The sequence below is a fragment of the Octopus sinensis genome, linkage group LG12 (assembly GCF_006345805.1).
Source record: "Octopus sinensis linkage group LG12, ASM634580v1, whole genome shotgun sequence".
Taxonomy (NCBI): Eukaryota; Metazoa; Mollusca; class Cephalopoda; order Octopoda; family Octopodidae; genus Octopus; species Octopus sinensis.
The window spans coordinates 10,286,001-10,309,453 of NC_043008.1; the positions used below are offsets into that span (position 1 = coordinate 10,286,001).

The following is a 23,453-nucleotide window of genomic DNA, read 5'->3' on the forward strand; positions in this document are numbered from 1 at the left end:
GGACCACTAGACTCAAGTACAACAAGAGATATTTTATTTGAATATCATGTATATGTGTATTAATATATATCATCATCATCATCATCATCTTTGTCACTGCTGCTATCATCATCATCATCATCATAAAAAAAATGATAATGAAATTATTGTATACAGTGCTCAGGTGCACCACAACTTGTCAAAAAGTGCATATAAAGCATATGCACGAATGTCTGGAAAGCAAACTGAATGAGTCAGATACATGCTTGTGTGTGTATGGAGGGGAGAAAATCAGGTGTAGTGTTGGATAATCTCAGGAAGCATGGAAGTTTTGAAGGATGCAGTGCTCTGACAACTAACAACTGATGCCGACAGTTTGTTCCATACTACAGCAACTCTCAGCGTGAAAAAATGTTTCCGAAAGTCATGGGAGCTGACTTAGTAAACATGTCTACATCATCATCATCATGTCTGATTTCCCATGATTGGGTTGGCTAGATCTGCAACAGTATATGGCTAAACCTCACACTCAAGACTTTTGGTAATATTCTGTGATGGGTATTCTTGTCAGTAAGATCAGGAATTACGATGGAAAATGTCAGCTTAGTTTGCTCACATCTGATCTCGCTTTCCCAATTCTTTATACGTCTCTTTGAGCTGCTTCTACTACAGACATATCAACAGATGCTACTGCAATATTTGTTTAGCTGTAAACCTTTTGTTAACTAAAAGTTTATTCAACGAGAGCAGATAAAAGTAGTGTTTACTGTCGGATGTATTATCAGATTGTATTAGTTTCTCTGAAGCTGAGAGAGCTAGTACTAACCATAGTATAAATATTGGAACTCTGCCTAATGCTAATGTAATTTCGTAGTTGTTATTAATGCAACTAGTATCACCAATGAAATATTTCATGGATGGTGGTAATTGTAACAGCTGATATTTTCTTTTAATTTATACAGGTGCAATGTAGTAAGTAGGGAGGGAAGTGGTAAGAAAGAAAAAAGGGGGATGATGTGGTTGGCTGGGAAGGAGAGAGGGGACTCGGTCGGTCGAAGGATGTTTAGTCAAGTAACATGTCAATCAAAATGGTAGTGAGGAATTCTGAAGAACAATAAAGAAAGGTGATAAAAATAGATGATGAAAAGGGAGATACTGGTTGATAATTGTCATAAATCTCAAGACTCTTAGATTGCCCATTCTGTAAATTTAAATAAAATAATAATAGGCACAGGAGTGGCTTCCCACTGAGTAGCACCTTGGGCAAGTGTCTTCTACTATAGCCTTGGGCTGACCAAAGCCTTGTGAGTGGATTTGGTAGATGGAAACTGAAAGAAGCCTGTCGTATATATATATGTATGCATGTGTGTGTATATGTTTGTGTGTCTGTGTTTGTCCCCACCAACATCGCTTGACAACCGATGGTGGTGTGTTTACGTCCCTGCAACTTATTCTATTAGAAAAAGAGACTGATAGAATAAGTACTAGGCTTCCAAAGAATAAGTCCTGGGGGTCGATTTGCTCGACTAAAGGCGGTGCTCCAGCTTGGCCGCAGTCAAATGACTGAAACAAGCAAGAGAATAAAAAAGAGAGTAAAAAGTTGTTAATTTTTCAAGAATTAGTCAATTATGAAGGCTAGTAAAAAAAAAAAAAAAAAAAATTCTGGTTTAGTATTTTTCGATGGAGAAATATATATGATATAATATTTTGAGTTTTAACCATAACTTCTGTATTAACCAGATTCTAATTAATGACTGAAAATGTCATTAGGTGACTTAAATCTTTTCTGAGATTCATTATCACCTTGGCAACAGTTGTCCAGTGCCTTCTGTTTACACACGTTGGTATTAACAGATGGTATTATGTGGAGCAAAGGCATGACAATGTAATCAATATTATCACACACACACACACATGCACACACACACACACACACTCACACTCTGTGTGTGTGTGCATGCACATAGTACGAAGAACACAAGATTACTTAACAATCTTCTTGTAGAGTAGAAAAGAGAAATGTGATTAAATATAAAAAGATTATGAAGCATTGTCATTTGTCACTCCCGTGTATTCATTAACAATAACAACCACCTACGTAGACAGACACACACACACACACGTGTGTGCGTCTGTATATATATATATATATATACATATAGACACACGCAAGTGAGTGTGTGTTTATTCATATATATACACACACACACACATATATATATACACACATATAGATGCACGCAAGTGAGGGTTTGTTTATTCATATATATAAATATATATATATATATATATATACATATAGACACACACAAGTGAGTGTGTTTATTCATATATATACACACACACACACATATATATATACACACATATAGATGCACGCAAGTGAGTGTTTATTCATATATATAAATATATACACATACACGCGCGCACACACACACACAGCAAAGGAAATCTATATATAAAGCAGATGTTTTAAAAGGTTGTGTTTAGAATATTTTATTTTTGAAATAAATATCTTGCCTGTACTCAAGGTTTAGTTTGAGGTATTTGTTTTTGAGTAATGTATATTGTTCCTGCAATATAGCATCATCATCATTGTTTAACATCTGCTTTCCATGCTAGCATGGGTTGGACGGTTTGACTGAGGGCAGTCGAACCAGATGGCTGAACCAGGCTCCAATCTTGATCTGGCAGAGTTTCTACAGCTGGATGCCCTTCCTTACGCCTATATATTTTCTTTTTGTTTTTCCTTGTTAAGTGGGATTTTTGTAGTTTTTAGGGTTGTAGATGTTCTTCATTTAACTTCCATTTCCCCCTGCTGTCATAGTTTGGATAGTCTGACAGGATTTGGCAAGCTGTAGGGCTGTGTTGAGATCCAATATCAGTTTTGGTATGGCTGGATGCCTTTCTCAATGTCAGTTGCTTCAAAGAGTGTAAATGGTCCCAGAAATCTTGTTCCAAGTGAGACTTTTGTCTTTTCTAAGACTGTTCATCATTTTGGTTAATTTTAATGAATGACAATGAAATCAATATTATCACACACAGTGTACACACACACACACTGAAAGTGTAATTAAGTGACTTTAAAAAATTTTGGTTAATTTTAATGTATTTTCTACTCTAGGCACAAGGCCCGAAATTTTTGTGGACAGGACCTGTCGATTAGATTGATTTTCTTAATAATAAATATGCAACTGGTACTTAATTTATTGACCCTGAAAGGATGACAGGCAAAGTTGACCTCGGCAGAATTTGAACTCAGAATGTAAAGACAGACGAAATACTGCTAAGCATTTCGTCCGATGTACTGTTTCTGCCAGCTCACCATCTTTAAATATTCTTTTCTACTCTAGGCACAATGTCTGAAATTTTGGGGGGAGGGGTCAGTCAGTTAGATTGACCCCAGTAGGCAACTGGTACTTAATTTATTGATCCTGAAAGAATGAAAGGCAAAGTTGATCTCAGCAGAATAGGAACCCAGAACGTAAAGACATACGAAATACCACTAAACATGTCACCTGGCATGCTAACATTTCTGCCAGCTCGCTGTCTTATTCCACGTTATATTCTAATTAATCCATTAACCTTTCACCCACACACAATACTAAAAATAATGCATCCTCATATTTAAGTCTGCTGGCATGAACTGATAGGTCAGCATGTAACATCTTAAGGTTTACCTTTTTCTCTGATAAAATTTTGCCCATCACATATAAATGCAAATTTAAAGCATAAATTTATAATTTACCTGTTGGGCATGAATGGAAATGGCTGTATGAAGTAAAGATTACCAATTTTTTAATAATAAATAATCATTAATTTTCAACTCTCCATTTCCTTAACTGAAATTGAATTATATATATAAATATACATACATATATATATTTATATATATATAGGCACAGGAGTGGCTGTGTGGTAAGTAGCTTGCCTACCAACCACATGGTTCTGGGTTCAGTCCCACTGCGTGGCATCTTGGGCAAGTGTCTTCTGCTATAGCCTCGGGCCGACCAATGCCTTGTGAGTGGATATGGTATACGGAAACTGAAAGAAGCCTGTCGTATATATGTATATATATGTGTATGTGTGTGTATATGTTTGTCCCTCTAGCATTGCTTGACAACCGATGCTGGTGTGTTTACGTCCCCGTCACTTAGCGGTTCGGCAAGAGAGACCGATAGAATAAGTACTGGGCTTACAAAGAATAAGTCCCGGGGTCGATTTGCTCGACTAAAGGCGGTGCTCCAGCATGGCCGCAGTCAAATGACTGAAACAAGTAAAAGAGTAAATATATATATATATATATATAGCAATGAAAATATTTTAACAAATTAAATTTAAATGTTGAAGTGAATCTAATGGTTTTTGTGTGATTCTTAAATGGCTTATAAACACCTTCCACGCTGCAATTGTTTTCGTTCCAGCACACGATCTCAGATCAAGTCACTCGCTATGTAAGTACATCTCCGTAATATATATATATATATATCAAAATAAGCAACAAGGATATCAAGAGGTTATGCAGTACGATCGTTTCATGCAACTCCATTTAATTGAACAATGCAATCATTACATCAATTTAAAATGTAGAGCAATCTTCAATATATATAACGGTGTGGAGCTGTATACTCAACAAACAGGAATATGAACACCTAACTGTATATCTTTAGTCAACTCTGATGAGATTTGACTTTTAAATTATATTAATTACGGTAATTAATTCCTAAGTGTCTGGAATCAAAATAGCTGTCAGAGATGATGTTTAATTTTTTAATTAATAAATAATTATTAATCATCTCTCTATTTTCTTATCTTCTTAAAATATATATAAACCACAGTTTATCTAGTTACCTTGCAGTTGAATATTAATTATAATATTCAACACTTTTTAAATAGGTAACTAACCAGTATTTTCATTGCATTTTATTATCTTTTATTAAGTTTGTAACCTTTATTTGAACTTATATATATAAAGGAATGCCAAAAATGGGACAAGAATGCAAAACATCCAGACAGTTAGATGATACAAAAATGAGACAACAACACATCCAGACAGCCGATACAAAAAAAAACATAGACGGGTCATTTGGAGTTTTCTTTTTTCAGTCGAGTTCCAGATTATCTTTGCAATTTCGGCTTGTTATACTTGAGATTGCTCCAATCTGGCCAACCCAAAGGAAAAACTAATCTAAGAGCACTAGATTCCTTGGAAGAAAGCAGTGAATGTATACGAAAACAAGGACGGAAAAAAACGGAGAAATAGTACACAAATGCAAATAAAGAACATTAACAACAGGTGTATATATATATAAATATGTACATATCTGTGTTTGCCACTACTATTTAATAATTGCTGATGGGGTATTTAAGTCTCTGTAATTTGGTGCCCATGCTAGGGCACTATCTTGAAGAATTTTAGTTGAACAAATTAACACCAGTACTTTTTTTTTAAGCCTGGTATTTATTCTGTCAGTCTCTTTTGCCAAACTGCTAAGTCATGGTGAGGCAAAGACACCAACACTGGTTTTTGAGTGGTGGTGGTGGTGGAAAAAAACACAGACAAAGACACACTCATATATATATATATATACATACACATGGACATATATACGATGAGCTTCTTTCAGTTTCAGTCTACCAAATCCACTCACAGGGCTTTGGTTGGCCCAGGGCTATAGTAAAAGACACTTGCTCAAGGTGTCATGCAGTGGGACTGAACTGGGAACCATGTAGTTGGAATGCAGGCTTTTTGCCACATAGCCATGCCTATAAATATAATAAATTTTTCTTTGATTGACTTGTGTTTTACTTTTTTTGATGCAAGCCCCTAAAAAAATCCAGGTTTTGGATCTAGTCCAGATATTAAAGAGGTTGAGAAACACTGCTCTGTGGAGTCACTCAGCCTGCTAGAAATAACTGTCAAACTTTTCTCAAATCATATTCCACTATCTTAGGTGTAGGATTGGCTGTGTGGTAAGTAGTTTGCTTACCAACAACATGGTTCTGGGTTCAGTCCCACTGCATGGCACCTTGGGCAAGTGTCTTCTACTATAGCCTCGGGCCGACCAAAGCCTTGTGAGTGGATTTGGTAGACCGAAACTGAAAGAACCCGTCGTATATATATATATATATATATACATCATTAATTATATCCTGTCTGTCCTTCATAATAGATAATGTTAATGCTATCACTGTATCACAAATATGATGATGATGATGATGATGATATATATATATGCATGTGTGTGTATATGTTTGTGTGTCTGTGTTTGTCTCCCCAACAGCGCTTGACAACCGATGCTGGTGTGTGTTTACGTCCCCGTAACTTAGCAGTTCAGCGAGAGAGACCGATAGATTAAGTACTGGGCTTACAAAGAATGAGTCCCGGGGTTGATTTGCTCGACTAAATGCGGTGCTCCAGCATGGCCACAGTCAAATGACAGAAACAAGTAAAAGAGTAAAGAGAGTATCTTAGAAAAAAAAAACAATGTAAAACGTGAAGAATATTGACCATGTAGTGTCCCTGAAGTAGACGGAAACAGATGGTTGAATGGTTGTAGCTGTCATCGTAAGTTTATTCAGGTTGATCTGGGGGTTAAACAACAACACACACACACATGCGTTTACACACACGTTGTTTTAAGTGAAAACAACTGTAGTCTGCAGTCTGCTACACATCTGTTTCGGGTGATGACGTCATCACAGCTGTCACTCTGAAACTGATCAATCATCCACAAACTCATTTCAACATTATTATTATTATTATCATTTTTATTCCCTGTACTTCCCACCACTAGTACTTTAGTATTTGGGTTTTTATTTAAAAAAATTTTTTTGCCATTTGGTCAACTGTTCAACTACAGTCGGTATCTATTATGTCTTTCTGTATGATTTATTTTATACTAGAGCTGCTTTATTTCATATGTAAATATATATATATATATATGCTCTCTTTTTACTCTTTTACTTGTTTCAGTCATTTGACTGTGGCCAAGCTGGAGCACCGCCTTTAATCGAGCAACTCGACCCCGGAACTTATTCTTTTGTAAGCCCAGTACTTATTCTATCGGTCTCTTTTGCCGAACCGCTAAGTTACGGGGACCTAAACACACCAGCATCAGTTGTCAAGCGATGTTGGGGAGACAAACACAGACACACAAATATATACACACACATACATATATATATATGTATATACATATATACGACAGGCTTCTTTCAGTTTCCGTCTACCAAATCCACTGACAAGGCTTTGGTTGGCCCGAGGCTATAGTAGAAGACACTTGCCCAAGGTGCCATGCTGTGGGACTGAACCCGGAACCATGTCGTTGGTAAGCAAGCTACTTACCACACAGCCACTCCTGCGCCTATATATATATATATATATATATATATCATCATCATCATCATTGTTTAACATCTGCTTTCCATGCTCGCTAGGGTTGGACGATATGACTGAGGTCTGGCGAACCAGATGGCTGCAACCAGACTCCAATCTGATCTGGCAGAGTTTCTACAGCTGGATGCCCTTCCTAATGCCATCCACTCCGAGAGTGTAGTGAGTGCTTTTATGTCCCACCGGCACGAGGGCCAGTCAGGCAGTACTGGCAACGGCCATGCTCAAATGGTGCTTTTTATGTGCCACCTGCACAGGAGCCAGTCCAGTGGCACTGGCAATGACCTCACTCAAATGCTTTTTCATGTGCCACCAGCACCCGAAAGTGTTACTTCTAGTTTCATGGTTTTATGATACTTGAATGTGCATATTTATAAAATATGCCATGTATCTTAAAGCATTATTTCAGGCTCTCAGTGACTGCAAGAAGACTGCAATACAGTCTCTGTTTGGCTGGATGTTTATTCCAGGAGATATTCAGAAGGACTGAGGATTTAAATGAGTGATGTTAGTAATGAATCTATAATAATAATAATAATGATTGTGTACAGTGCTCAGGTGCACTACAACTCATCTAAAGTGTATATATAATCAGGTGTAGTTTCATCTTTTTTTGTTAACAGAGTTGGGTACGTATATGTTTATATGTATATATACATATATATATATATATATATATATATATATTACTATTATTAGTACTAGTATTGTCCCTTTGATCCCCTGGTCGACAGTTTGCTTATTATTATTATTATTATTATTATTACTATTTTCAGCTTCGCCTCGTATTGCATATTATTTCTCCATACAGGGGTTTTTTTCAATGGCGGCCCATTTTCGCGGGGTTCTACTGTTCTTCTCTATCTATCTCTCTCTCTCCCTTTCTCACGTTGTCTGCCATTCCCCCCTTCCATTGCTAAGAGCATTTCTAAGCCAGCCCGTCAGTTCAACCTTCGTATATTCCTGGTGCACCCGCCCTTGCCCACCCCCACCACCAATACCGGATATCTCTATATTTTTGCTCCATCTATACCGGATGTCGCTTCTCCCACCACCATTATAGGTGTCTACTCTTCGAACCCCCCTCTTCAATACGCTATTTCACCATGCATTACCCCTCTCTTGATATCCTACGTTCTACTTGCCTAGAACCTGTCATCATTTCTCTGAACCACCCCTCCCCACTGGTGCTCCCCTATATATTTCTGCCCCCCCCCACATAAAAGCACCATCCGAACGTGGCCGATGCCAGACCCCTCTGGCACCTGTGCAGGTGGCACGTAAAAAACACCCACTACACTCGCGGAGTGGTTGGCGTTAGGAAGGGCATCCAGCTGTAGAAACACTGCCAGACTAGACTGGAGCCTGGAGCAGTCCCGAGCTCCCCAGACCCCGGTCGAAACCGTCCAACCCGTGCTAGCGCGGAAAACGGACGTTAAACGATGATGATGATGATGATATATATATATATATATAGTGACTAGCAATGTGTAACTACATCTGATGGACTGGTCGTACACATTGCTGGTCACAATACATTCGCATTGTTTTAGCCTTCGAATGACGCCACCCCGCTGGCTAAGCGAGCAGGCCAACAGAAGAAAGAGTGGGAGAATGAGTGGTGAAAGAGTACAGCAGGGATCACCACACCCTGCCGGAGCCTCGTGGAGCTTTTAGGTGTTTTCACTCAATAAACACTCACAATGCCTGGTCTGGGAATCGAAACTGCGATCCTACGACCGCGAGTCAGCTGCCCTAACCACTGGGCCATTGCACCTCCACACACACACACACACACACACACACACACACACACACACACATATATATATATATATATATATATATATATATATACAGGCGCAGGAGTGGCTGTGTGGTAAGTAGCTTGTTTACTAACCACATGGTTCCAGGTTCAGTCCCACTGCGTGGAACCTTGGGCAAGTGTCTTCTACTATAGCCTCGGGCCGACCAAAGCCTTGTGAGTGGATTTGGTAGACGGAAACTGAAAGAAGCCTGTCGTATATATGTGGTGGGGGTGTATATGTTTGTGTGTCTGTGTTTGTCCCCCAACATCACTTGATAACCGATGCTGGTGTGTTTATGTCCCCGTAATTTAGCGGTTCGGCAAAAGAGATCGATAGAATAAGTATTGGGCTTACAAAAAGAATAAGTCCCGGGGTCGATTTGCTCGACTAAAGGTAGTGCACCAGCATGGCCGCAGTCAAAATGACTGAAACAAGTAAAAAAGAAAAAAAAAGATATATATGTATATTTTTTATATAATATGTGTGTGTCTTTGTGTCTGTGTTTGTCCCCCACTGCCACTTGGCAACCTGTGTTGGTGTGTTTATGTCTCTGTAACTATGCAGTTTGGCAAAGCAACTAACAGAATAAGTACCAGGCCCCTTTCAAAAGAAATTAGTACTGGGGTCAATTCATTCAGCCAAAAGTTCTTCAAGGCGGTGCCCCAGCATGGCCACAGTCTAATGACTGAAACAAGTAAAAGATAAAAAAGACAAAAGATTTCACTTTGTTTCATTTGGAAATACACATTGGGAAGTCAGCTGACCTACAACAAATTTTATCTACGCTTCACACACAAAACCTGCATGTGTGTATATATACACAAACCCCACACCTATGTGTGTAGTCTCGCACACATATCCACACGTTGGTTGACCTGTTCAAATACTTTAAAGTAGAGCACGGTATCAGTGGTTGTAGGATTTCTTCATGTAGGTCACCTTGGGGACACTCCTTCACTCTCCACCACCCACCCCACTTCACATGAGATAAAGGAGGTGGGGTGGGGGACTAAAGACAGTTTTAGTAACTTGAGATAATGTTTTTTTAGTTATCTAAAACTTGGTCTGATTAAGTTGCTAGTACACTCGCTCGCTCGCTCGTTAATGTAACGAGTATCTTCTCTATTCAATATTATTTAATTAAAATTTCACCAAGTGTGAAGAGGAAAAAAAAAATCATTAGCTTTAATAATTAATTCTTGTCAGAACAGACAAGGGAGACAACTATAACAGTGTATAGGGGGAGCAGTACTTGCAGTGGGGAGTGAGTCAGATCTTTGGTAACTATGGCAACAACTGCAGACATGTTTTGGTTTTATTGTTTTTTATTGCTTTTAATTTATTTCTTTACTACCCACAAGGGGCTAAACACAGAGAGGACAAACAAGGACAGACAAACGGATTAAGTTGATTATATCGACCCCAGTGCGTAACTGGTACTTATTTAATCGACCCCCAAAAGGATGAAAGGCAAAGTCAACCTTGGTGGAATTTGAACTCATAGCGTAGCGACAGACGAAATACTGGTACGCATTTCGCCCGGCGTGCTAACGTTTCTGCCAGCTCGCTGCCTTATTGCTTTTAATTGATGTATATGAAGAGGCTGTGCCTATCACCCATTAATGCACCCCCATGTCCAGAAACAGCTGTAGGGAAAGCATGAGCAGGAAGAGCATTCCAGAGGGCCAATGATTTGGGGAGGAAGGATTGTAGATAAAGGGTTACCTTTTATATTTTTTGTCATGTGAGCATTTAATATATTTGTACGTGTAGCTGTAACAGAAGCACTATCCCTGGGATGGGAGTGAGCAGTGCTACTTTGTGGGTCTCATTGAACTTTGTTGTGTTAGTTATTGGCTGTGGGTGGGTGGGTGCTTTTTCTGGCCTTAAAAGGGAGGCCTTGTCATTGTGATGTTTTCTTTATAAAGTTGAAGATGTACATTTAGCAGGAGAGATCCTTAATGTGAATGAGGCCTAGAATGGGAATATTATTTTCATGATACAATGAGTGGTTGTGATTTTGTGCCATCGACGGAATTAATATTGGCAAAGCCTCCCTCTGCAGGATGCTTTTGGGGTCTTTTTGGGAATGGAATTAATGTGAATATGTCATGGGGATGGTGCATGGGTGTGAAAGAATTAGGGATGAGATGAGAGGTGGTGTCATCTGGATATGAGTGTTGTTTGAGTTGAACAGCTGAATATCTTCAGAGAAGATACCCTCCTCAAGCAACTGTCTCAGCCCTTCTTACATTTCTAAGGGGGCTGGGTCGCTTCCAGGTCATGACTCTACAAACACTCTTTATCCTCTTGGATATTGGAAACTTGTGCATTTAAACTGCTTGGAGATTTCTTCTAGTTGTAACTCCTCTCTGTTGACTCAGCATTCAAATTCTCTAACCCAAGAAACGAGGACTCACTTAGGGCCAGTAGCCATGCAATGTTCCTGATGGTCTCTTCTTCACTCTGAAACATAGCTCAGAAGTGGTAGGGGGTGTTCTCCAGGGTGTCAAGGACTGAATCAGCTTTCATTGGTTGCTTTACAAAGTCAGAAAACAGCACAGCTCCCATGACTTTCGGAAACATTTTTTCACGCTAAGAGTTGCTGAAGCATGGAACAAACTTCTGGCATCAGTTGTTAATTGTCGGAGCACTGCATCCTTCAAAACTTCCATGCTTCCTGAGATTCGCCAACACTACACCTGATTTTCTCCCCTCCATACACACGCAAGCATGTATCTGACTCATACACTGTTCGCTTTCCAGACATTTGTACATTACTGCATGTACTTTATATGCACTTTTGACAAGTTGTGGTGCACTTGAGCACTGTATACAATAATTTCATTATTATTATTATTGTTATTTTAAAAAAGCATTCCACCACAGTGTACCTAGGGTTACATTACTCAACATACCCGGTTTCTTTTCTTCAAAGACAGTTGAGTGCGATTTTAAGGAAATTTGGTTGCTACTTCTAGCAGGCCAATTGACCACATAAATGCTCCTTCATTGAGATAGTGGATGGAAGTCAAAAGAAAACAAAGTGTTCGTAAAACAAAAGAAGCAACCCTGATTAAATAATCAATCACTAATGTTGTGTTAGTGTGAAGGCGGGGTGGTGGTGGCAGAGGTGGGGGGAGGGGAAGAGGAAGTCGCTGAGTGTTGGTTTTTTGAAATAAGGAAGTTTCAGTTTAGTTTGGTCTTTTTAATTAACGATGAGATTGAATTGGAGAGATGTTTTTTTCTTCTTTTCCTTTTGATATTTGGAGAACTTCACACACACACACACACAGGGGCACACTTAATCATAGTCTTACATACTCTTGTATTTTTTTTTATCCATAATACATTACAAACTTGTTAATGTCCTTTTCTTATTTTTTTCCTTTTTAAAGAAAAGAATAATTAGAGCAGGTTTTGTTGATCCAAGATGTTTGACACACTGGTCAGGGCACTCTGTGATAGCTTTGTACTTCCTGTTGCAATAATAAGGGTGTGTGTTTGTGTGTGGATGTGTGTAGAAGCACATTGTGTTATAGAAGGTGATGGCAATGCAGAGGGAACATTACATATTATACATGTAAAAAATATATTACACTAGCAGTATTGCCCGGCGTTGCTCGGGTTTGTTTCGACCCTTTAGAATTGGAATTTTTGAAAAGTAAACAGCTTGCATTATGTAGCTTGTTATTCTCTTTAAGGGAACATTTTTCTGGTTGAAACACACTGAAAAATGGCGACACAGCAGTAAAAAAATCGTAAAAAATAGGGATTTTCATAGAAAAAAAGCAACTTTTTGATGTAAATAATTTTTGGTGTTAACATGGTCCGATTTGAATTTTTTCTTCTCCGGAATGAAGAGCAAGCCTTCTTCTATCATACTCTCAATTTTGGTCAACTTGCGTCGCAGGGTCTCGGAGGAGATAGTGTTAGTTGAAGGCTACCAAACCTGCCATACACAGACAACTTCAGCTTTATATATAGAGAGAGATTAGAAATGTTTAAGTAATCTTGATCTATGTATGGTTGGATGGATGGATCATTTCTTTTATTTTTAATTATTTGAAATCTTCCTGTAAGGAATGGTCAGGTTTCTATCGAAGATACAAAGCTTCATTGTTGGAATGTAGATAATATATATACATGAGGTCGTTATCAGTGCCGCGAGCGAGGTCGTTGTCAGTGCCGCGAGCGAGGTCGTTGCCAGTGCCGCTGGACTGGCTCCTGTGCAGGTGGCACATAAAATGCACCATTTGAGTGTGGCCGTTGCCAGTACTGCCTGACTGGCCCCTGTGCCGGTGGCACGTAAAAGCACCCACTACACTCTCGGAGTGGTTGGCATTAGGAAGGGCATCCAGCTGTAGAAACTCTGCCAGATTAAGACGAGCCTGGTGCAGCCATCTGGTTACCAGCCCTCAGTCAAAATCGTCCAACGTTAAATGATGATGATGATTTTGTGGCATGTAAGACATTTATTTCCAAAAATATGTCTAAAAAAATCATTCTTAGTCCTATATGCAAAATTGTGCCTATAATACATGTTTTAATGCATGAAAAAAAATTTTTTTGCCTAGGCACATACTGATGAAAGTGGGTTGAATCTAATATGTTTGTGTGTCTTTTATGCTATCGAATACTGTAATTTAATAGATACGTTTACTGCTGGAATCCTGCAATGATCGATCGACTTCTCTTTTATCAAGAAATCCATAGCAATGGCATGCTGCCACAGTCACTGTCTATTGATTTAATAAATCACATGAATCCGCTCACTAAAAACTGACTGGGTCTACCCAGAGCTTCCCTGCAAAATCTCCATTGTTGAAAGTGGTGAGGGTCTTATAGTTTTAATTTAAAAAATACTGCACACTTCAGCTAATTTTCTACTTAAAGTAAATGAACATTTTAAGTATTTTTATTTTTAATTATCAATCATGAGGGGTGGGGGAAACGTAAAAAAAAAGTGAACTTCACTCTGAGTTTTGATTTGTCTATTTTTATTGTCTTACATTAATTTTTGCATGTTTACATGTATTGGGGGTATTTTTTGTTTGTTAAAGCAGTTTTATTTAGCCCCAGGTTAGCATTGCATGAAGGAATCCTCAAAGGCATTTTAGCCATAGCTTGTTGATCTTTTTTTTTTATATTGCCCAGTGTTGCTTTCGTTTTCTACGATGTCAAAATGTGATTTGTGAGAGATCTGGCTACTGTTTCTAGCATATCTTACAACCACATTCTAACATTTGAAATACAGCAATTTACTACAAATCAGTTATGAATTATAGTTTTATCTTATTCCAGTTGTCTGGTCCTTATAACGATTTCTTTTTAAATCCCTTCTATACTATTACTACTACTACTTTCAAATTTTGTCACAAGTCTACCTTTTTGAAAAGTTGTATTTACAGTCAGGTATTCCTTTTACAATAAACTTCTCAACTGTGAAAACTGAAATTTAGAGTAAACAGAGTTATGTACCTTGCATAGAGACACTGCTGTTGGTCGCAGTGATAAGGTTTGGACTCGTCTCTGTGGTCCAACACTAACTTCCCTTTAATTGTGTTAATTTCTCATCAACAGGATTTCTTCCTTTTTCACTGTTGCTCCTTCATCGTTATTTATTATAATAATAATAATAATGATGATGATGATGAAATTATTGTATACAGTGCTCAGGTGCACCACAACTTGTCAAAAGTATATATAAAGTACTAGCAGTATCGCCCGGCGTTGCTCGGGTTTGTAAGAGAAATAACTATATAAGCATTTTTAGAGAGTTATAGCCAAAAAATAGCAAAAAAAAAAATGCATTAAAAATGGAAAAAAAATGATGGTAAATTATTTTAAAAATCGTAGACTCATTGTAGACGCGCGCTAACACCCAGAAGGGCTCGATATGAATCACGACTATAAGATACCCGCTTTTGGTTACACTGCACTGCAAAATGTGGGAGTAGTTAGGAATCTAAATCGTAGGAGACAGACACACAACTTGACTTTTATATATAAAGATATGCAGTAATGTACAAATGTCTGGAAAGTGAACAGTGTATGAGTCAGATACATGCTTGCATGTGTATGGAGGGGAGAAAATCAGATGTAGTGTTGGCGAATCTCAGGAAGCATGGAAGTTTTGGAGGATGCAGTGCTCCGACAACTAACAACTGATGCCGGTAGTTTGTTCCATGCTTCAGCCACTTCGATCGGCAGAATCGTTTCAGTTGTCTTTCGGTGACGGTGGCATAATTGGAAACAGGATTTCCGTATAGCATATTCTCTTACGCGCTTCGTTCATTTGACTGCGGCCATGCTGGAACACTGCCTTTAGTCGAACAAATTGACCCCCAGGACTTAATCTTTGTAGGCCTAGTACTTATTCTATCGGTGTCTTTTTGCCGAACTGCTAAGTGACGGGGACGTAAACACACCAACACCGATTGTCAAGCGATGGTGGGGGTCGACAAACACAGACAACAAATACAAACATAAGACAATAACTATTATTTTCAATATTCCAATAAGTGATACAAACCCGGACATGATTCAGTACTGTTAGACCACTTCAAAGAAGGACAAAGTTTACCGAACTGGCCAAAATAGTTATGAGAGAATTGCTACTGTGTTTGTTCATGTGTAAATCCTAGCACAACATTTTCCCCCCTTCCTCTTCAAACTTGAAATCAGCTTTGCCCCATGTATTAGTAGCACCGCAGTTTGTTTTCAGTTAAGATCAAGTATAAAATAGTATGACTTGCACACGAGTAAATTCGGTAAATAAACTTGCAATGGGATCTTTTTGGTTTGAACGGCAGTTTTTAAAAATAATTTCCACGTAATTAAACACTTTTAAACTTTGTATACTGGTAGAATGTGTTTATAAAACATCTTTTTCTCTTGGCTTTATTGAAAAAATTCTATAGTTCGTAAGATACTTGTTGTTGTTTTTTTCTTCAATTTCTGCAATTTCAACCAATCAATGACGTCTATTGGAGGTGAAAACATTCTGTGCCGTATGAATATGTCCCTCTTTTAAGAAACAGATTGGGTTTATTTACATTTCTGAAGAAAAAAAGATACCCTTCCCCCCAACCCTAACTAACCCTAACCCTAAAAGAGATTGAAATGCAATAGATCGATACTAGGGTCATAATTATGGGTGACAATTTCATATGACACCGCTAGAAAAAAACTGCCGTTCAAACCGAAAAGATCCGTGCAATGTTTCGTGTGTTAATAAGCGGAGAAAATGAATTTTTTACAGAATATAATTTAACCCGCTTCTTTTTGTTTTGAATATAAAAGTAGAGGTTGGATTATGTAATCTTCAGGCATTTTTTAAAGGCCATAAAGATGCAGAAGAAATGAGACTGCAACTGGCCATGAAAACGAAGATTCAGTTCCTTATAGTTTTGCTTTTGTTAAAAAAAAATTAAACTTTCAACAGCAATTTATGTCTTTATTTGATAAATGACTTGTTCTTTTTTATAAAGTAGGTTGCCTAAATATTATTAGTATTATATATTATATAATTACTGATACGTATTCTATAATTTTCCGTAATAGAAATTAATTTACTAAAACAGTTTTTATGGCATTTAATAATGGGAAACTACTATTGTTACTAGTTATCTCCCTTGAAGCTGTAAATTATATAAAATGAATTTTGGTGTTAAGTCTTTAAAAGATTCAGAGAAATATTAAAAAAAACCCAAAACAACCCCCTCCTATCTCCTTGACAGATTTAAAATAGATTTTGCTTCAGAGAGGGTAATTTGCTTAAGATAAATAAGTTTTCTAACATTTGAAATACAGCAATTTACTACAAATCAGTTATGAATTATAGTTTTATCAACAATTTCTTTTTAAATCCTTTCTCTACTACTACTACTTCCAAAGTTTGGCACAAGTCTAGCAATGTTAGGGGACAAGCAAGTGGATTACAAAGAATGATAGGCAAACTCGACCTCGGCGGAATTTGAACTCAGAACATAAACACGGACGAAATGACGCTAAGCATTTTGTCTGGTGTGCTAACGATTCCGCCAACTCGCCATGATCCTTTCTTTTATGACAGCAATAATCCTTTCTGCTATAGTCAAAAGGCCAGAAAATTTTATTTTATGGAGGTGGAGCTAGTCAGTTACATCAACTCCAGCACTCAACTAGTATTTATTTTCAGACCTCGGCGAAATTCTTTTCTAATAATAATAGCAGCACCAGGCAGTGGCTCTCGTGGTTTCTGATCTTAACTGATTGGAAGTACATTGTTTTGTCTTGGTATAAAAGATGGGCTACAACAAATATTCTGCTCAATACCACAGATTTGCTTGTCAGTTGTTTGACCGTAACCAGTTGAGCATGTCCCTTAGTGGCTGACGATATGTGCATCTCTGATCACGAGCAGAAGTAGTGGGGGAGCATCATAGCCATGTGTTGAGAGGAATTCTTTGGGGTTTGAATAATTCACCTCTGGAAACATGAGTGTTTCGTTCAACATACTTAAACAACCCTTATTCAGGGACCTTTTGAGCAGGATGGGTTACTCAACCTGAAGAAAATTCTAACTGGGCCTCACCTGCAAGGTCATGCACTGTTTATCTTGATATGAAATCATCATATCAGACACATATGGTTGTGATGCATGTGCCTGGTGTATCCTTGTCGGACGGGCAGTCATAATGGGTATACTGGGCTTCGTAAATTTTTCCCCAGTGTCACTGTGTTGGTATACACTGCTCTCTCACTCAATAATAATAATAATAATAATAATAATAATAATGATAATGATAATAATAATAATAATTTCTACAATAGGCGCAAGGCTGAAATTTTTGAGGAGGTGGGAACTAATCGTTTACATCGATCCCCAGTTTTTCACTGTTACTTAATCTATCAACCCTGAAAGGATGTAAGAAAGAAGGTTAGAGATAGATGAGATGTTAACAAACAAGGAAGTAAATGGTGTTTTAATGCAAATAAACAATGCAAGCGATCCAATGTAGACATCTTAACTGCCATCTGCACCATCTTTTCAACAACTCTTTTGCCATGTTTCTATCACTGGCTAAGCCATTCTGTAACACTGCTTCTTGCCAATTCTCACAGTTTTTTGTCAATATTAGCATGAGGTTCAACTTGTTGAGATCAGTCTTCACCACTTTGTTCCACGTCTTTTTAAGTCTCTCTCTCTTCCATAGAAACCAGTCACTTTGAGCACTTAGCTCTTCTTTATACAACCTATTTATACACATCACATGTATCTATATCAGCACAGTCTTCTCTTTAGTACACCACATATGATTCCTCTTATATCTAGTTTTCCTCTCAGCTCATTTTCTGCTCTGTTATTCATGTGCACAAACATTACATGTCCAGTGGAGGAGCATGTTTGCTTCATTTCTTTTGTACCATCACTAATCTTTTGCATTGAAGGCCCACGTCTGCTACCATGCAGCATTGCACTTTGTATGCAAACACCATACAATTTGCACTTAATATTAGTTACTCAAAGTTGAGTCTGTGTAAGTAACCTTAAGAGTTTCTCATTTCTAGTCCTATATAATAGTGTTTATCAGTGCCGAAACTGTCATGATTGTGGATAACAAGGCTGACGATGGTTTTCATTCCATATCTATCTATTGTCCTTTCCATTAATTTGTTGTTCATGTACTTCATTCATCATCATCATCCTCTTCTCATTTTAATGCCTGCTTTTCCATGCTTGCCAACATTTACTTGTTTCCAAGCAAGTTACTCCCTCTGGTCCTTTCTAACAAAAACAGCACAATGGCCGGACATATTTTTGTGGAAGATTGCAAATGAGCAACACTGCATATATGATGGTAACATTTGTTTACGATTATTGTGTAGTGTGTCTCTAGACGTGTGTGTCTGTTGTCTCCTCGTCTAGAGACACCGGCATACACACACGCACACACACACACATCTGTCTGTCTATCTGTTTGCTGCTTGTCTGTCTGTCTGTCTCTCTCATATATGCATGTATGTATGTTTGTATGTATGTAAATATGTATGTATATATATATATACATATATAAATATACGTATGTGTATATATGTGTATATATATATATATATATATATATATACACCAAGAAAGTTAGGGGTTGTGGATCCAACCCACTAAGGGATGATATTTATCCAATATTATATATGTGTGTGTGTCTGTGTGTATGTGTGTGTATTGCTAATTTTGGCTATATATTTTATCTACACATATTTAACTTGATACACACACACACACACACACACACACACACACGCATGCACATTCCCTGTGATTGGTTAACATGGTTTGTACTGAAAACCTCAGCTTCTGCCAGACTTCTCTCCAACAGCCTTCTCCCAACGTAACAGTCTGTCTGCCTGTGTTCTTAATTGCTAGAATCTTTGTGGAAGGCTTCCTTTGTGTTGTTGCCAGTTATTAATGTCACCATATTCCCATTTTATATTTTCATAGTGTGATCTTACTGCTGAAAGGCACTAACATATCTTGTATTCTCATCTGTCACTGTTGTTATTACAGTATTAGCACATGCACCGTGTTGCTTTACCTCTTTACAGTTTCTTTTTCTTTAGTTTTTTATATTTTTACTTATTTGTTATTATTATTATTATTATTATTATTATTATTTTTTTTTTTTTCGTCGTCGTCTGGTAATTAGACAAACACTCCATCATTAAGTCGGCTGTCCAGAAATTTCAGAAACAATTACCAACGACAATAAGCAAAACGATATTTTGTGGAGCAAGCAAGGCACATTTTTAAAAGCGATTCAAACTTCAAGGGAAAAGATGTAATGTTTAATTGAGTTTGAACATTTGCAGATATAATCCCCTGAGACAAAAAAAAAAAAGAAACAAAAGACCCAAAAAACATTGTTCGATGGAACCTAAGACAAGAATAAAAATAAAACAGAAAACAAAAGCAGAATATATAAAACATACAAGTTATCGTTATTGTTTTACATGCATACATATATACATATATATTTATGTACATACATATATTTATGTATGTATATACATAAATAAATAAATATATATATATATATACATAAATATACATATATGTATGTATGTAAAACAACCATGATAGCAACAACTTTTATGTTTTATATACTTTGTTTTTGTTATCTTCTTTAATGCTTGACTTGAGTTCCATAGAACTTTATATATATATATATATATATATACACAAACACACAGACATACATATGTATATATAAACAAACATACATGTGTATACACACACAATCATATATATATATATGTGTGTGTATATATATATATATATATATATATATATATATATATATAAAGCTTACTTGGAAAAGAGTCCGTGGCATTCAATCATATAATAATATAAATATATGCATATATACATACATATATGTACATACTTACATATACGGGTACAGAACATAAAAAAAAACGTAAACAGAATGAGAAATGAGAACAAAAAACAAAAACATCAAAAACAAACTTTTTTCGAACAACGACAAAAACAAACAGAGAAACGAGACAGGGAGACAGGGAACATAAAGAACATTCCCTTCATCAGTTGTCCCCTGTTCTATCTACTCCGAAGGTAAGGACAAGATGTGACTTCATTGAAACAGTCCTTTCCGCAGAGCAAATGGGATTTTTTGCGGTGGGTGAAATTGGTAACAAAAACAGGACAGTGGTGCTTGTCCCTTCACCTGGTGTGTTTACATCCCCACAACTTAGCGGTTCGATAAAAGACACCGATTGAATAAGTACTAGGCTTATAAAGAATAAATCCCGGGATTGATTGTTTTGACTAAAGGCAGTGCTCCAACATGGCCACAGTCAAATGTCTGAAACGAATAAAAGAATATATATATATATATATATATATACACACACACACACATATATTTATATATGTATGTATATATATGTATATATATGTATATATGTATGTATATATATGTATATATATATGTATATATATATGTATATATATATATATATATATATATATATACACATACATGCACACATACACACACACACACATACATATATATATCTAGACATATATAAATACATACATATATGTATAGGTATGTTCTGCTGTTTCCCTTTAGGTCAACTCAACATATTTATCAGACTACAGTTTGAAAGCCATATCTAATCATCATTCAAAATAGAACTGTTTGATGACATGTGGCCAGCTGGTCGCCTGTGGCCCGTTGCAACACCCTATGCAGCCAGTGATGTATTTGGAAATGATATTTATTTATAAGCTGGCCAAGAGACAGCCTGTCAAAAGGAAAAAAAAAAAGAGGCCATTATGCAAATAAGAATACAGAACGACCTTTAAAACCATTCTCTCTTCCTCTGTAGCAGTGATTCATAATTAAAAACATACATATTGATTTGTTGTAGATTTGTACAATGCCACAATTCTTAAGAGTGGAGGGCAGGAGGTGGGTAGGGTTGGGGGGTTGATTGATGATGTGATTGATACTTTTATCAACCCCTGGAGAGATGAAAGACAAAGTTGACTCCTGTGGGATTTGAAATTAGAAAATAATGAGATGTAAGAGATACTGTGAACCCCTTTGTTTGGTGTTTGCTCATTTCTGATAATCTGTTTCCCTTTGAAATTATTAAAATATTTCATATTTTAATTTGCTTCATTAGAAAAACTAAGAAATCTGTAGTTCACATTTTTTTTTTTTAATCACGTAAAAACTGTCTTGTGTCTTTGTAGAACACAAATAGTTTAGTTAATAAGGCCTTGTGGAGGCACATGGCCTAGTGGTTAGAGCAGCGAACTCACCATCGAGGGATCACGGGTTCAAATCTCATACCGGGTGATGTGTGTGTTTATAAGCAAAACACCTAAGCTCCATGCAGCTCCAGCAGAAGGTAATGGCGAATTTCTGCTGACTTCTTTTGCCACAACTTTCTCTTACTCTTTCCTCCTGCGTCTTGCAGCTCACCTGCGATGGACCAGCGTCCCGTTCAGGTGGGGAACCTGTACACCAAGGAAACCGGGAAACCGGCCCTATGAGCCCTGCATGGCTCGTGAAGGAACAAGAATAATAAGGCATTGGACTACTAATTACCAGTTGGTGAGATCAAATCCACCTCAAGTATTCTATGCAGTTTCTGGAGAAGGCATTTCAACGTCCACTCGATTGCTTGGCATGACAGATTATCACAGCAAATGTGACCAACCATAGTACCATAAAAAAAAGAATGGTCCAATTAATCTATATTGATGATAGACTGCATCACACTTGTGACCCCTGGTAAATTAACATGATGTTCCTCTGCAAAATGTACTCACTCATGTTCAATATTCTACATTTATTTAGTGTTTCTCTCTTCACTACTTCAACAACCACAGCGTTTTTAATAGTCCTCTGAAGAGGTCTTATAAGGCTGAAACATATTTGGAGTTGTCTCCTATAATTACCGAAATTATTGAAATAGAAATATCAGTCAGTGTGTTAATACTGTCTTTTCCTCACCACATAAATATTTCTTATTAGTTTATTTTTCAATGCTAATTACATTAAATATGTTGACACTAACCTAATTACTTGATATTTGATTTGATTGCAGGATAATTCCTTTGATACTGCTGTGAGAAAGTGTAGTGAACATATCCAACGTGAAGCAGATGGCCAGTTCCAAGGGGCATGGATCCTTACTGAGTGAGTTGAGTTTCTTTCCTTTCTGAAAATGGTTTCTATAATATTCACTTGAAACGAGGAATTTTAGAGGAGAAGAAACGGGGGAGGGGGATGTAAAAGGTTCCAACTATTGTTCATCATCATCATCATCATCATCATTACTAGCAGCAGCAGCAGCTGGTCCATCATTGTTTTAGCAAATAACATCTGATCAAGATTGATTTGTTGACTTTTGATTTCAGGGTTTGCAGAAAAAGCAATCATCCAGTTTCAATAAATTTCAGTATAGTTAGGGCTTCAGTTCTATATTTAACCCTTTCGTTACCAACCCGGCTGAAACCGTCTCTGACTCTGTTGTACAAATGTCTTGTTTTCTTAAGTTTTGAATTAAAATCTTCCACCAAACCTTAGTCACAATTTATGTTCCTAATACAAGCTGAATGATAACTAAGTTATTTTATTAAATTCTTTGTTATATTTAAAGTAATTGAAAGAAACACAGAACATCTCAAAATAAATACAGTAACGAAAGGATTAAGAGATGAGGAATTATGTACATTATTTACATTTGAC

General features: G+C 37.1%; 1 protein-coding gene across 1 annotated transcript in view; it reads left to right on the forward strand.

Moving 5' to 3' along the window:
* Positions 1–23,453, forward strand: part of LOC115217966 (tumor protein p63-regulated gene 1-like protein) — a 59,558-nt gene that overhangs the window by 11,904 nt on the left and 24,201 nt on the right. The window contains exon 3 of the mRNA XM_029787693.2: positions 22,810–22,901. Within this exon, the coding sequence (XP_029643553.1) occupies positions 22,810–22,901 (92 nt within the window). The remainder of the gene's footprint in view (positions 1–22,809; positions 22,902–23,453) is intronic.